The sequence below is a fragment of the Rhamphochromis longiceps genome, linkage group LG11 (genome assembly GCF_057381845.1).
Source record: "Rhamphochromis longiceps isolate RC_006_pf linkage group LG11, R_longiceps_female_GT1.1, whole genome shotgun sequence".
NCBI classification, from domain to species: domain Eukaryota; kingdom Metazoa; phylum Chordata; class Actinopteri; order Cichliformes; family Cichlidae; genus Rhamphochromis; species Rhamphochromis longiceps.
The window spans coordinates 14,678,718-14,694,614 of record NC_140567.1 but is presented as its reverse complement, the minus strand read 5'-3'; the positions used below and the strand labels follow the sequence as shown (position 1 = coordinate 14,694,614).

At 42.3% G+C, this 15,897-nt stretch overlaps 2 protein-coding genes across 2 annotated transcripts in view; one reads left to right on the top strand and one right to left on the bottom strand.

Moving 5' to 3' along the window:
* Nucleotides 1–15,897, bottom strand: part of trak1a (trafficking protein, kinesin binding 1a) — a 346,028-nt gene that overhangs the window by 47,610 nt on the left and 282,521 nt on the right. The gene's annotated exons all lie outside the window — the stretch shown is intronic.
* scxa (scleraxis bHLH transcription factor a) lies at nt 1,113–14,150 on the top strand. Its single transcript, XM_085422426.1, has 3 exons — nt 1,113–3,015; nt 3,287–3,503; nt 12,905–14,150. The coding sequence occupies exons 1-3, from the start codon at nt 2,621–2,623 to the stop codon at nt 12,941–12,943; spliced, it is 651 nt and encodes a 216-aa protein (XP_085278552.1). The 5' UTR covers nt 1,113–2,620; the 3' UTR covers nt 12,944–14,150.

Here is a 15,897-nt window from a genome sequence, read left to right as displayed (position 1 = left end):
CTGTCGCTGTTGTGCCAGACTCTGATGATGAGGGCAGTGTTGATGAATACCGCTGTCATTACACACCACCTCAACCTGTGTCCCAGCCATCAGAACAAGAACTTCTCACAGCAACGTCTCAGCCCGCAGCTTCAGTCCCTGCTCTTGCACCAACACCAGAGCCTCTTGCTGGAGACCATCTGGAGGCGCCTGACCCAGCTGCCGTGGAGACAACTTGTGAGGAGGCAGAGCCCGCTGCAGGTGACATACCTGCCCCTCCTCCACCTGTGGTACTCGAGAGACTTGAGGAGGAGACACCTCAGCGGCCACAGCGAGAGAGACACCCGCCAAGACGGATGACGTATGACCAACTGGGCACCCCATCTTGCTACAGTGTTCAGCCAGCACCGCAACTGCTTCCTGTGTACCCGGGCCTGGTTCCATGGTTTCCAGCTGTGCAGTCATACTGCACCCAGCCCATTGGTTTGTATGGACTCCAGCAAATGTAAGTTGACACTTTTCCACTGATGACTTGAGAACTGTACTTAAAGACTGTCATCAAGAAAAAGACATGAACTTTTCCCCATCTGTGGATTATAACCATAGACAATAGACTTTGTGAAGACTCACATATGGACTGGTTATAGACTTTGTCTTCAGTCACCAGTGATGGACTGTGGTGAAACAGGTGTTAAACCCACAGAATTAAGGACATTGGTTCACTCTACTGTTGATGTCCTGACTACAAGAGAATATAGACTGAAAAGCATCTTGTTGGTATAATGTCGGGACGACATTTTTTGAGTGGGGGAGAGTGTGACAGGTTGAATGACTATTGCATATAAAACTGTTCAGTTAATACTAATTCATATCAGTTGATATAAGGACGAAAATAATGTAAATATGGTAAGAAAATGGTTAAGAGTTTATTATTTTTCATGTTATATTAATGGCTTTCATGTTACTTAAGAGAACTGCAATCTATACATCAGTGATCGGCTAGTAAGCCTTTTCTGGGATCGATTAGTAGTGTCTCTATTCTCCACTAGGGGGCTTTCGCGCGTTCTCCTCACTGCAATAAACTACTGCATGAGAGACGCAAGTCATAATCACTCTCGTGATTCTTTTCCCCCTGTTTTCAGGTAAAAGTGTTTAAAAGTTGATATATTTCCAATGTGTACACTGTTAAGATATTTAAGAGGTAATCCTTCATTGTTTTGTAAGCGTTAAAAGCATTACATTGCAGTTTTGTGCACATATACGTGGCGGTTTTGAGCTGTGTTTTGTACTGTGTAATGGCCATTAAGATAACGGCAGGAGCTAAAAACACCGCGATTGTCAGCCATTTTGTTAGGAAACCTGCTCAAGTATATGTATAGTAAGCACTTTAGTATTTCGGTTTATTATTTAGTGTTTTTCTTCCACCATGTGACATTTAGCAGTACAGAATGTGAAACGTTTCTGCTCATTTTCACTGCAATAAACTACTGCATGAGAGACACAAGTCATAATCACTCTCGTGATTCTTTTCCCCCTGTTTTCAGGGGTGTAACACCCTGTCAGACTAATGACAGAAACCAGGAAGAACATATCACGTGAGAAACTGAAAACAAGTTAACACAACAGAAATTCTTTTAAGATATTCAGTCGTTATTCAAAAGACAGTTTGGTAAATTTGATTCTGGACACATTTCTGTGGAAAAAAGAAAATAAATATAGAGAAATAGATCAACCTGACATCTGATTGTACCGTCCAAGATAACAGCTTTATTACTAATGCCACATGACAGCATTTTATCCAACACATCGACCGTATTTCTTAAATTTTAGAGGGCCCCGTGGGTGATGCAAGATCTGTTTTAGGGTGGATTTCCCCTGGAACATATCAGCATGCAGCCAAAACAAACTCCTGCGGATGGTTTGCCTCTTGCCTCCGGTCTCTCCGGCCTGCTTCTAGAGAGCAGCCAAGGGACCCTCAGTGCTCAGAGGGAGGAGCAGTGCAGTCCTTTTGCCCTCCCACTGGCTTTAAGACCAGAGACAGACGGAAACACTCAGACTGCAGGCACATGTGGAGCAGAGACACACAGAGAGGGAGAAAGGACAGAGAGCACGAGAGAGTGAGGCGGCTGACGCAGAGTCGTTCCTGGAATTGAAACGGACAAATATAGAAACGAAGGGCAAAGAAAGACGCGCAGAGAAGCAATGAGAAACGAGACCAATTTTTGCTTCAACATGCAAGTATAAACTGATTTTTTGATTCTTATTTTGAAGTGATAGCTGCAGGAGACACAGATCTTTGGGATGTGAAGTGCATGTGAATAGATCCAGAAAGAACAAGAAGGACTTGGAACCTGCAGCTGTCCATGACCCGAGTGCTCTGAGGTCAAGTTGTCGTGACCTCTTAACCTGCTTTAGGATCAACTTCAATAAGGGGAGATTACAAGTTGAGGCAAATTAGACTCGCAAGGGAAACATCCGATTCTCCTGGCTTAATTTATTTTGTGAAGAAGAGAAGTTTTGGGGGAAATATCTCTGGTGGACACCTTCAGCCAGCTTCAGCCAACAAGCTTCATCAGCTCAACCTTGCCTTGAGGAAGCCCCCACAAGACTGACCGGTAACTGTCACGCTGTTGCGCCCAAGATGACATTCGCCATGCTGCGCACGGCACCCCCCGCGGGCCGCTTCCTGTACGGCGACATCGCCCTTCTCTCCGAAGACGATGACGAGAACGGCAGCGAGGGCTCGGGCTCCGAGGAGCGTACCAGCAATTCCTCCAACGCCGCCTTTCGCTTGTCCTCGTCTTCCCCATCTGCCTTTCACATCAAGGTGAACAGGAAGAGGAAGCTGTGCGGGGGAGGAGGCGGAGGGATAGAAGTAGGGGGCATGGCCGCGAGACTGGTCCCCCCGGACTCATCTCCACCTAAGGAATATCGCCAGAGGAACGCGGCCAACGCGCGGGAGAGAGATCGCACCAATTCTGTCAACACAGCATTTACAGCGCTGCGCACACTCATCCCCACCGAGCCTGCAGACAGGTAAAGACCTGCATGAGTTACTGTTTTGTGACATCATGCACAAATAAGACAGGGACAGAATGATTTCCACCTGGAGAGCCAAATAAATGATGGTTTTATATTTAGGCCTTTAATCTGAAACTCTCCAAACTCGAACAGGGAAGAAAAATTCTAGCATCTAGCATCATTCTCTTGCAGGTTTGAACATATCCTATGAGGCAGATATCTTTACGTTACCCTCCAAATTTCTTTTTTTCCTCTGTCAACACCACAACTGTTTTCATGATTGCAGGAAGTTGTCAAAGATCGAGACGCTGCGTTTGGCCAGCAGCTACATAAGCCATCTGGGTAACGTGCTGCTCCTGGGTGAAGGGCTTCATGACGGACAGCCCTGCCACGCTCCCTCACCACCGTTTTTCCATGTCAGCTCCTCCCCCAACCGAGGATCCGACCAATCAGCGCAGCCCAAGCACATCTGTACCTTCTGCCTCAGTAACCAGAGGAAAATGGTGAGCGGATAACGAACTCTCAGTCAGTTAAAGAAGAAGAGGGAAATCCGGGAAAACATTAAGTTAAAAGTGCGTTTTGCTTAAAAATCCTCTAAAACTAAATGGCGGGAAGTTAAAAAGAAAAGTCTTGTTTTCTTTATTTATCTTTGTTAAATTTTCCAAAATACAAATGATAGAGATTTAGCTGAAGACCAGTGCGGTCAGAGACACTGTGTGGTGGTTTAGGACAGCTGACCTGAGATCAGTGAATGTGCCCATAAACCAGATTGGCCCAGAGGGACTGTAAAAGCAAAACCACTTTTTAAAGGACTCAGTGTTATTGTATCATCGGGGGTTAGTTTTAATTAAGCAGGTGGTTTCTGAAAATCTCTGAGCATTACAGTCCACAGCAGTGGTTGTTTTTCTCTCCGAGAGCTGGGTTCAAACAGCACGCAGGCTTTTTCCAGACTAAATGTGTACGAGTGTTGTGTCTAAACCCATCTATGGTGTTGTTTGTGCTCTCTTTTTAAAAAATATGAATTTAGAGTTTACAAGGGTATTTATGCAGTGACTGAGATTTATGACCAGGAGCCCGTGAAATCCGTCCAAAACCATGCGTATAATTTCAAGAATGCATTGACGTCAGCCCGAATACGAGAAGGTTTTAATCATAACTTCTCGAGATTGACCTGAGAGATACAAATTGGTAACTGGCAATTACTTTGTTCCAGTGAAAGTCACAGTCACAGGACAAAATGTAGGTGGAGAATCGATAACATTTTAGAGCAAAAAAACCAAAACAACCAACTTTTCTTCTCCACTTTTGTCAATAATCTTGATAAAAATCTACATTTCTCTACAACTATTAAAATGGATAAGCTACACCTTAGGGCGAACCTGTTTCTGCTCATATTTGATTGAGTCATTGCGGGAAATTAACATAATCAAAGCCACTCTCGCAGACGAAAATCATCAGCTTGATGAGAAAATACAGAAAATGAGGGATCAGCTGAGTGAAGTTAAATATATATGACCCCAGTTCTGATTTTGACAAATGCTACAGAAAATGATAAAGAGTTGACTTCCCCCCCCCCCCCCCCCCCCCCCCCCCCCCCCAGCCCATAGCTGCCGCCCATTTAGCAGGATTTATGGGTAAGGGGCTGACATCTGGCAGACTCCGCCGTTACCCCAGCAGTGTGTGAAAGCTAATACCCTCCTCAGTGTCTCAACCCAGAGACCCTTTAGCTGGGGGATAACCTGAGACTCAGCAGTCTTAGTGTCCCCCCCACCCCTCCAAACTTCTGCGAGTGAAAAACTAGACGTCCTGAGCGTCCAAACCCAGACGTCCTCAGCTCGCAGATAACTCGCCTGAAACCTGTACCCCGTCCCTTCTTTTTTAACCTGTCTGTCCTCGCTGACTCCTTCACTTCCTCCTTCACTTCCTCCTTTGTCCTCGCAAACATCTCATTCTGTTTCATTTCTTCACCTTCAACATGTGCACCCCGGCTCCCCTCAAACACCACCACCACCACCTTTGTGCATATCGATCGACCTGATGGAGGTCAGAGCTGCCAGTAGGAGCTTTGTAATACTATCTGCTGCTGTCAGCTCGCTGCTGTGGTTGCATGACTGACCTGTAAATGCATGCTGGGTAGAAAACTATTTCTCATGTCAAAACACTCGAGCGCAGACACTTCAGCTTACTCTGTGTTACACACTGTCAGTCACGTTATGATGTTTCCCGGTAGCTCAATGAAAAGTCTCATTATTCTCCCCTGTGTGCTGTGTACGTTGCATCAAGCGTACTTGGCTGACTTCCCCAAACGAATCCAGAAGAATCGCAAGCGAGAAGACAGAAGATGAGTTAGCACAAGGGTGTAGAAATGGTTGCTTAGTTTTGGTTTATGCAAACAGTTTTATGAATCACACACAAACAACTATAATGTCTTTGCAGTTCTGCTTAAAGTGAATTTAGTAGCTTATCAGTATCACAATGTGAAGGTCTTTTTTTTTTTACTCTATATTGCATTTTCTTTTACTGCATACAACCAGTAAAAAATGTTAAATGGTGCACTTTCTTGGTCTAATTTCAGTGGTGGATTAATCTTCACTTGGTTAGTTAGACGGTTAGCAGCAGGATGTTGTGTGGGTACAAGTACAGCATACACTGTGTGGCTATGTTTAAAGTTAAGCTGTATTGGCACACAGGAATAAGCTGAGCTGGGCTTTGGATACAAGAACAGGACTTGTTAGCTGGACCCTTCAACAAAGGCCCGGTGGAGTCATAATAATATCACTCCACCAGGCTCCAGTGCTCCTCCTCGCCATCATATCGGCACACGCAGTGCAAAGAGGCTCATGTATCCACGCTGAATGTTTATTGTGCGATTTCCAAATTAAATTGATGCATCCATCCATCCATCCATCCATCTTCATCCGCTTTATCCGAGGCCGGGTCGCGGGGGCAGCAGCCTGGTGTGTGTGTGTGTGTGTGTGTGTGTGTGTGTGTGTGTGTGTGTGTGTGTGTGTGTGTGTGTGTGTGTGTGTGTGTGTGTGTGTGTAAATTGATGCAGTTATCTAAAATATATTTTAGGAGAAAAATGAGGTTCATTTGGCCTCCTCTGATTGGCAGAACCTGAGAGCATTTCGTTTTCTCTGGAAAAGTGGCTACAGTGGGTCTAAGTGGGCTAAAGAGCAGAGTCGGTGCTGGTGATTACAGAGAGGAAACGATTGTGAAGGTAAAATGAGACTTTGTGTCCTGAGTGCTCTCTTTGTATGTTTTTATGGTCATTGAGGTTCACTTCTTTCCAGCGTCGGAGAGGGCGAAAGTGAGAAAAGTATACGCTCATTTCCTCTTATTATGTGTGTGAATACTGTATAACTGTTTCAAAACAAACAGTGTTGTTAGTAATGACTACTGCACACGGAGTGCTACGCTTTACATCTTACAGAGTCGGAGGAATAGTGATGGGATTTCATTATGTGTCGGTTCTTTATACACATGTCTTAAGGAGCTTTAAAATGAATTTCACTCATTTACGGTGAGTTTCCTGAAAATGATACAGAACATGATTAAAACCCTCTCAATATCGCTGCGTCGTCAAATGTCAGCCGTTTGATGAATGACGGGTCTTTTTTTTTTTTTTGTCAGATTTTAGGTTAAAAATTTTCACCCACCTTCAAGTCGTCTGAAAAATTCGAGAGGTTTAGTAGAGGCTTGTCAGGAAAAAAAATGTATCTATTTTTAATTTTTTATGCCAACATAAAGAACAAAATCTCTCTCTTGATGCCCTAAAGTGTCAGGTGAAGCATGAAAAGCTACTTTGTGAAATTTACTCTCAGTATCTTTTTTGTTTTGATGCCAAATACCTCCTTGAATGTTCATATATATCACAGCAAAAATCTGATGTGTAAGGGGTGGAGCACACGCAGTTTGGCAAAGACAAAGTGGATAGCAGCTCTTGCATGCTGGTGCCTTTGATACTTGGATTTAAAAAAGGGGGGGGACATGCTTGATGGCTACATCTGTAAATGAGATGTACAATACTGAGGACAGACGACTGAGGTGAGCCGAGCACGGCTCAAATCCCCGTGCTGTCTACTTGATTGATGCAGCTATCCTGTGCAAAGGCTCTTTGCTGTCAGTGCAACTGTCAGATGCCTGGACTCAACATGTGACAGGAGAAGCTCACAGTGGCAGATTTTATAATCATCAGCTCTTTATTGTCTTAAGTCAATATCTGGTAGAGGTCACCTTCAGTGATGGTGAAAGTGCTGAGGTGGTTGTCTGCTGCAGTTATTTTACAATCTGAATTTATGCAAAACGTGATTCAAAACAAACATCTTTTAAAATGTGCTAATCTATCTGTCTCTAGTCCGCAGCGTTCAACTGTGGCCTATTTCTTTTGGCCCGAAACAGAGAGCGGGTTAATTCAATTCAAAGGGCTAAAGTAAATAGAAATAACAGTTCGTCTGCCAATAAGAGCAATCACACTGCATTCTCCTTTCTAGCTGGATGTGACGTGCCCAAGCGTTTTCCATCATTTGAATTTCGAAGAAGCTCGTCTGATTAATTAAAAGCAACATCTTATGTTCGGAAACAAAATTTTTAAAAAAAAATGAAAGAAAAATTTGGTGAAAATATAACTGCTCTGGTGCTTATGGTGTGGTTGGTGTAAATAGACCAGCGCTTCTTTTGAAATGGTTAAATTTAGATGCGTTTACAAGCATTTTAAGACACGGCCCAGAGTTTTACTCGCACTCAACGGAGGTCATTTATTTGGAATTTCTGGAAATCAAAAAGCAAACGTAAGCAGACAATGCATTCTGCCTTTGATATCGCAAACGGTTCTGAATTATATCTCGGCTGCAGCACAACTACGCATGGTGATTTTTGTATGTGGATGGAGAGACGGGGGCACTAAAATCTCACTGTGCAACTGGAAACACCTCTTCTCTGCTGGTGTGAGGGCGAGGACCACTTGCATTTGTTTTTGCATGAGACGGATGTGAGTGACACATCTAGAGTGAATTTTTTAATGTGTCTTAAGCAGCAACCTTGCAAACACACTCACAGACAGATACACACACACACACACACACTGGCTGGCTCTCTGTGTCTGGAAGTCATTGGCAGCACAGAGCGGAGCAACAAATGAGCTAATTGTTCTGTAAATGATTTATCCTCTGCTGAGGCCATACAGCCAGTGTTTAATTCAGCGGCTGCTATTAGAAACACATTGACGTTGGGCTTTGATGGTGATGTTAAAGGAGCCTGGAAACCACTCACTGTGAAACGCCCTCCCTGCTTACGCTCACGCCCACACCAATCACACATATATATACACACACATGTGGGCGCACAGCACACCACCGCACTCAGACACTTTTATCAAAAGCATTTCACCCTACCTCCTAGTCTTTCCAACCAGACAGCCGTTCACCACTTCTAGACAGCGTGCAAAAAAGAGAGAAAAAAAGTCTTAAATATGATTACTTAGTTAAGGAGTTCTGGATCATGACTGCGTTTTCAACACTTTCTAAACTAATGGTGTGCAGGAAGTTGTGGAAACAGAGATGGAGAAGTAGAGCGAGAGAGAAAGAGAAATAGCCAACGACTCAGCGGGATAATCAACTTAGCTATTTATCCTCCAGTTTGGACAGTTGGTTTTTAGGCTGTGCTCAAACTACACTTTGCTTCTTTATAGAGATCAAATGAACCATGGGCCTAAAGAGGGCTTAAATGCATGCATAGGACATGTGCGGGGCCGCGCTAATGACTGCGGTTTTTGCAGTTATTTGGATATTAGTCTGTTTTCACTGGAAAAAAGCATTGCGTCACTTTTGTGCACGGAGTCGACGTCTCGGTAGAACGTCATAGATGAAAACTAAATTGCCCTCATTTGCTGATAATGCTAGCGTTGAGTTGGAGGGAATGTTTTTCGTGCCTCGTGAGCAAGAGCTTCGCTATGCTAATGAGGTGCATCGAAGGCAGCTAACACGCTGATGGCAGCGTCTAAATGTATTCTCAGCCACGCTCGGTGTGTGTGAGTTTGTGTAAGAGTGTGTGCCCTCGAGCGTGGACCTGTCTGTATATTTTCAGCACAGATGGAAACGGTTAAATCCTAATTTAACACCAGCAGAAGAAGCCGGGTCAGATAACTAACAAAATCTATTAGCAAAACTATCATTCTGTAGCCATTCGGTCTTTGGGGAAAGGGCCGCTCACCCAGAAAATTAAAGCAAAAATACAGAAAGTCGAGCCAGGCTTTAGAGAAACACAGCGACAAAGCAGGATTTATGCTGTTTCTTGAAACAATATGTACTGAAGCTAATGACATACTGGTTTTTTTAGGGTCTACATCTTAGCACTGATGATCAAGCGCTGGTTAGTGCATAATGTAGCAAAATTAAGTCATCTGAGACTAGTGAAAATGAAGTCTGGCTTGTTATGGAGTCATTAAAACAGATTTTTAAAATGCTGGGGAAAATAAAGTACATGTGTGGCTGCCTGGTGCAAGCAGCATCTAATTAGGCAATCTAAGATTAATCAAGAGCCATGCTTACTGGCAAAGCTGCAATGAACATGAATTTGTGATGTGTCCAAGTCACGTAGTGGCAGACTGGGGCCTTATTTTGTGTTTTATTTCACTCAATTGAAGTCTCTTATGTTTTATTTATCAATTAATGATCATTTATGGGGGAAATTACAGCTTCTATAAGCCACCAGAGGCCCTGACGCATACACATACTTTCACTCGCTAAACTGAAAGGATATTACCAGTTTTCATTTCATGGTTAAATACCAATCTCCTTATACGATTGCGGGCCAGTGCCCAAGTAGAAATTATTTTTTCCAACCAGTCATTCCTGTCCTCGTGCAGCCAGAAACTAAATTAGATGTTTGTATTTGACAGAACAGCTTAACACAGGAAAAAAAGAGAATGGAAAATCCAGTTATAGGTGAAGGAACGGCAGGATTGGGTTTCGGAAAAACAATACTAAAGACTGAATTTGTGGACTTGATAAGATGCTGTGAAGACAGTGTTTACTGTCTTCACATTAGGGTTAAGACAGGCTGCTTTCTCCTTGTTGGTCCAAAAATATTGTTCAAGTTTGGTAGTATCATCATATCATATCTAAAGTAAACATCAGCAGGTAATCATATTAATGTCAGACAAATCGGCCTCCTGGGAAGACAGCGGTATGTGTGTGTGCGCGCGAGCCTGTTTGGAAAGAGAAAAGAGAGAGCAGAGATGTCATCCGAGCATGCCCTATTAGTCTTCAGGAGATTGTTTTGACTACCAGGCCGGCCTTAAAGCCCCCCTCCCCAAATCCCCTCCACCTTCTGTTTTGACTGAACCGGCTTCACTCCAGCTGAACCGCCTACACCAGCTACAGCTGTGCCTCTAAACTGTCACGGAGCACTAACAATGAGACGTGGGCTGATTCCTACCGATTCCGCTGCAATTTGATGTAATTTGGGAAATCATCCAATTGTCACACACAGGTTTCAAGTGAAATTTCTCACGTACCCACTTTAACTCTAAACTGCCTCAAGTACTTTTCCTTCCACTGACAAATGCCTTTAATTTTCCCCGTTGCTTTCCAACAAACACCCAGGAGCATGGCTGCGTTTTTGTCTTCCAACTGATGGTTTTGATGGTTTGTGAAAGGGAACAAGCACAATGAGATCACAGCGTCAATGAAGCCGAGGTTTTTCCAGGCTGTAAGTGACACAAAATAGACATCTGAGCAAGACTAGATGTCATGTCAGATGGTTAAACTGACAGATAATTTGAGGCAGATCATTAGTCTTGTGTAATCTTTTACGGTGATCATATCAAGACTCTTCAGTTGTACTAGGAATGGATTTGTGCCTGAAGCAAGGGTTCTTAATGTGGGGGGATCCCCCAGCGCTCCACGAATCACAGCCAAGAGATTTACTATAAATTATAAAACTGCGCTCTTCAGCAAAAAAGAGCAAATCTACAGATGGGATCCACGGACACCAACAAAATAAGGATTTTCTGTCCTTTTCTCCCACTCGTTTTGTCTTTGGGTCATAAGAAACTCTTAATATGATATAAGTGCCTCTTATTTATTTATGGTACAAACAATCCAGAAGGCAACTGAGAGTATAAATGGTGGTAAACATATGCTTATTTGCATTAGGATTAATGCTGAAAGACCTCTATGATCTTTAAAATGAGGAAACCCTACATGTGCTGATTGATGTTCTTATATTTCCTTATGCTAGTAATATCTCATCTACTATCTACTTAGTTTTGAAAACAGGACAACAGAAGAACAAATAAGACACATTTGGTCACATGAAGTAGCTGCTTTTAAGCGTGGCTACTACATACTAAATTATACCGCTGGTGTTGCTCATACTTGCACTCGCAGCCAGTAACACAGTGGTAATGATTCATGTCTAGCAACGGTAATGGTTCAATTGCAGTGTAATCTAATGATCCTCTGCTGATCCAGCTGGAGGAAGGATTGACAACAACAGTTTCTGCGTCTCCTCACACTCACTTACCTCCGTCAGTGGGAGTACCAATTCCTGTCCAAGTCTTATGATCTCATTCTTTGATTACCGCCTGATACCCTTCCAACCACCAACCCACCTATGTTGATCTCAGGCAAACGGATTTTTCCAAACACCTACACCTTGTGCGCCGTCTGAGAGGAAATGTGTAACAGGTGTTCGGCGTGATGAGAGGAAAGGAAAGTGGGAGGCAGAGAGGGTTAGTTGAGATGATATGAGAGGGGGTAGAGAAAAGTCAGGAGAGGACATGAGTGCTTATATTAGCATATGGGATAATGGTAGCCTTATTCTTCAGCTGAAGAATTAAATAACAAAGATCCGTTGTCAGCTATGAGTTAATCCTTAAAACATCCGTCTTTTTTCTCCTTTTTAAATTTTTTTTTTTACAAAAGCATGGATGATATGTGTTGCATATCACTCAGTGGTGTGTTCAATAAAATCCCTTGACTGTTGCCTGAAAAGCCAGTGGTAGATGGCCCAAGTGAGCTGAGAAGAGGTTAGGTGAAGAGGGAAAAAGTGATGTTATTTTCCTGGCCAGATAGCGAAGGTCTCCCAACCAGCCAGGAAATCAGGGCCTCCTGCTCTGATACCACAGATAAATGAGAAGCATATCATCATGCTCTGCTGTCATGAACCAGCTCATGATGTCAATCTGCAGGCTGTAATAGTATTAAAGAAAAGCTCATTTCTCTCTGCCACCACAATTAATGTTGTGTGCTACATTACAGAATGTGTTTATGTGAGTTTGCTGCACGCAGTCAAGGCTAATTTACTCTCCCATCAACTAAAAACAGAGTACATCTAAAACCACATGAACTTGCTGTGCCAGTGATTCCAGTACGAAACCATATATTTTTGAGTGCATTTTTTATGGTTTACATTAAAAAAATCATCTTTTTTACCTGTTATGATTTTTTTTTTTACTGTAAAATTGCTGGGCTTCTTTAGAGCCTCTGTGATGAAATATGGTTTGAATAAATTCATTAAACGTAAAGTATACTTGTGTTAGTGAAACCAGAGAAAGCTTCGATCAAAACTGGCAAATTTTCATGAAATGACGATTAAGAAGTTTGTTTCTTTGAGCTTACCTCAAATTGTTTTTTATATTTGTGAGACTGGACAGATAAAGTCGACTTACAGGAGGGAAGACTTTCTGAAGCCACCCTCCTGAGAAATCTATGAAATATATCAAGTAAAAACACCAACAACATCCATAAAGAATCAATGTTCGATGGCAGTTAGCCTTTTTTCCACCTACCGTTTAAGTTTTCTCCAGCTCTAACTCATGAGAGCAAAACCCAAACTGTTGTTTCAGTTTGATTTCAGTGAACCCGTCAATGATGTGAGATGTTGTTTCTGTCTCTTGCAGAATAAAGACAGAGACAGGAAGACCGCCATAAGGAGCTAACAACGACGACACGAGCCACGTGGATAAAATGCTCATCACTTGCTTACAGCGATTTTTAAAATTACTGCAACTTGAACACTAACCAGACTCAAAGACTTTTGAAGGACTCCTTGCAGCACTTCCAGGATTTTCCAGGAACATTTTAACTAAAGTTTGCATTTTGTTAAATGACCTTTTTTTAAAAAAAATTTTTTTTTTACAGTTTGAGAACTTTCAAATGGCTTTCACATGCATACCAACACCACCAAGAACCTCTTAATACCACTTATAAAAGACTCTTGACTGTATCAGTGACTCTGAGAACTTACGGCACATGATCTGAAAACACACTCATAAACTTGTATTCCCGAAAAGCTGTGTGTTATTAATGTGTAAACTGAAGTATAAATGTATATTTATGTGACATAACATTATATAATGAAACTATGTTATTTAACGGCTATATGACTTTTTTTTTGACAAACAATGTGCATCGTTTTGAGGTACAATCGTTGGCTATATGACATCACAAAAATATGCTGGAACATTGTTGGCATTGGTTATTTCTAATAATCATTTTTGAGAGTTGAACTTAACTCAAGATGAGCAATAAATTGTTTGTATATCTGGGATTAAATTTCATTCATATGCTGCTGGTATGTTAAACAGATTGTACTCTAAAATGTTCTCCTAATTCTTGCCAGTCCCAACCAATAAACGTTGTAGAAGTTTCCACCGTGACTTTCCGGTGAGCTGCAGATATATTTTAAAATCAATGCTGTATTATGCTTTTGTGGCTGGTGGAGAGAATTAAGTGGAACTTCCTCTCTGTCTGATCCCATAGCTCACATAAACCTAATTACCCTTATTCACCTGCGACGCTCTCTTTCTCTCTCGAGAACTCGGTTCTAGTTGGTGCTGCTGTTGCTCAGACTGACTAAAGTTGCAGATGAGGTTGGCAACAGAGGCTTAAGGAGGAAAGAAAAAGGCAAGGCAAAGGGAGAGGGGAGAGGAAAATGAGCAAAATTGAATCTGCAGGTTGGCTACTTGGACATCTGCCTTTGTCCCTTTGCTGTCCTCTTCTTTACCTTTCCACATGCTTGTTCTCTCTTCTCCTCTGCTCTTCCTCTCTTTTCCCTGGAGTGCCACTGCCCAGAGTCTGGTTATTGATGGCTTTCCAGTGTGCTTAGCCCCACACCAGCTACATTCTTCTGAACTTGTCCTTTTATTGATGCATCCATACATCATCTACTTGTTTTCTTATTTTTTCTGCTGCCTTTTCCAGTGTTTCTGACTCTGTGTCCTCCATCACCTTCATGCAGCATCTCCTCCAGTCTGGCAACTGCTGTGATGGAAAATGTAGATTCTGCCCTTCATTTTTGAGCATATTCTCTTTTTTAAAATAATAATTTATCTTTTTCTTTCTCCTGTGACTACTACACATTTTTCCTACATTATCTTCAAGGTCAGAGGATAGAAGTTATGGCTACCTGAAAATGTTGCATCATCTGGGTGATATATTATCCTGCATGAAGAGTATTAAAATCTTATAATGCCACTGGTGTCCCAAAGTCATATAACAGTAGAATTTCTTAAGCTATTTTCCACCATTAAAAGAAATGTAAATTGAGCCTGTTCTTTTAATGGAGGCTAACCGCTGTGCTGCACTAGTTCGGTGTTCCCAAATTATTTTTTAACAACGCTAACAAGCTGTTTCTGCGACTGAGGTGCCAATTATTGAGCTTTTTCCTACAATGTGACAAGTGCCCGATGAAGGAAAACAACTAACAAAAAATTCAAATGCCACTTTCCACTGCCAAAAAACAGCTTTTAGTGGAAATGGTGCTGAAAAACAAAGCTGATTTATTTTGTGTGTGTGCATGTGTCAGATCTTACAAACACCCCCAAATTATATCACTACTGGGGACTCACAGCCAGTTCTAGAGTTAATATGTCCCCAGATGGATGTCTTTTAGAGGACACGCACTTTAAAGAAACAACTCACAAAGGTGATGAAGGAGAGAAACGTGTCGTCTGAAAGTTCATTAAAATCTGAATTAAAGATAGCTTCAAAGCCTATAATCGCTTATACCAAAGAATACAGTTGTTTGATATGCCCTACGAGTTTTTTTCTTCTAAAACGTAACGCGGGATGACAAAAGACTAAATCTCAGGACACGGATTCAAAATAAGTGGTCCCTGCTGCTTATAGGTTTCTGAGAAAAAGATCTGAAAAGCACCGCATGTCTTAAAGATCTTAGTCCTATCATGAGCCGATGAAATGTAGATAATCTTACTGCTGGGGTATTTTTTTTTTGTCTTTTTAAAAGGAAGCAATAGCTTTGAAAAAGCTCTGTGTGTCTAGCGTGTCCTAATGACTTCTGGTCCAGTTAGTCTGACAGTCTGATCTCTCTAGCAGGCCGTCTGTCTGGATACTAAAGGGGGGGACTGGTTCCTCCCACACAGACCAGATCAGGTTCCCCCTACGCCTACGCACGCACAACTTAGCATACACACAGATGACCGTTCACACGTTTGTGCGCAGATGAACTTACATATGCACAAACAGATGGATGTACTGTGTGAGCGGACGTGCACATTTGCACACACGGGAAGATCTGTGATATAGCTTAGCTTTCTAATGATCTCTGTATTTTATATTGATGAAACAGATCAGCTGAGAGGGCAAACTGCTTTTTATTTAAGTGGGCGGTTTTGGACCAATGTGAACCGGAGGTTGGAAGACCGACTGACTCTTATTATTATCACTATAATGATCTGACAGAGATGACCCCACGGAAATCTGGCATGTGAACGCTGATAGCTGAAGTTATAAAAAAAAATAGAGTTTGTGCTGGAATTTGCACGCTTTTACGGCACCACCGGCTTTGGTATGGACCATTTGTCTTAAAGTAGATGATTCAGATAAAACATAACTACACTTCACTTCATTCAATGTTTGGACATTGACTCTT

Coding starts and splice junctions, on each gene's coding strand:
- scxa (XM_085422426.1), top strand. CDS start 2,621: ATGACATTCGCCATGCTGCGCACGGCACCCCCCGCGGGCCGCTTCCTG. Junction 3,016..3,286: donor CCCACCGAGCCTGCAGACAG/GTAAAGACCTGC, acceptor TCATGATTGCAG/GAAGTTGTCAAAGATCGAGA. Junction 3,504..12,904: donor TCAGTAACCAGAGGAAAATG/GTGAGCGGATAA, acceptor TGTCTCTTGCAG/AATAAAGACAGAGACAGGAA.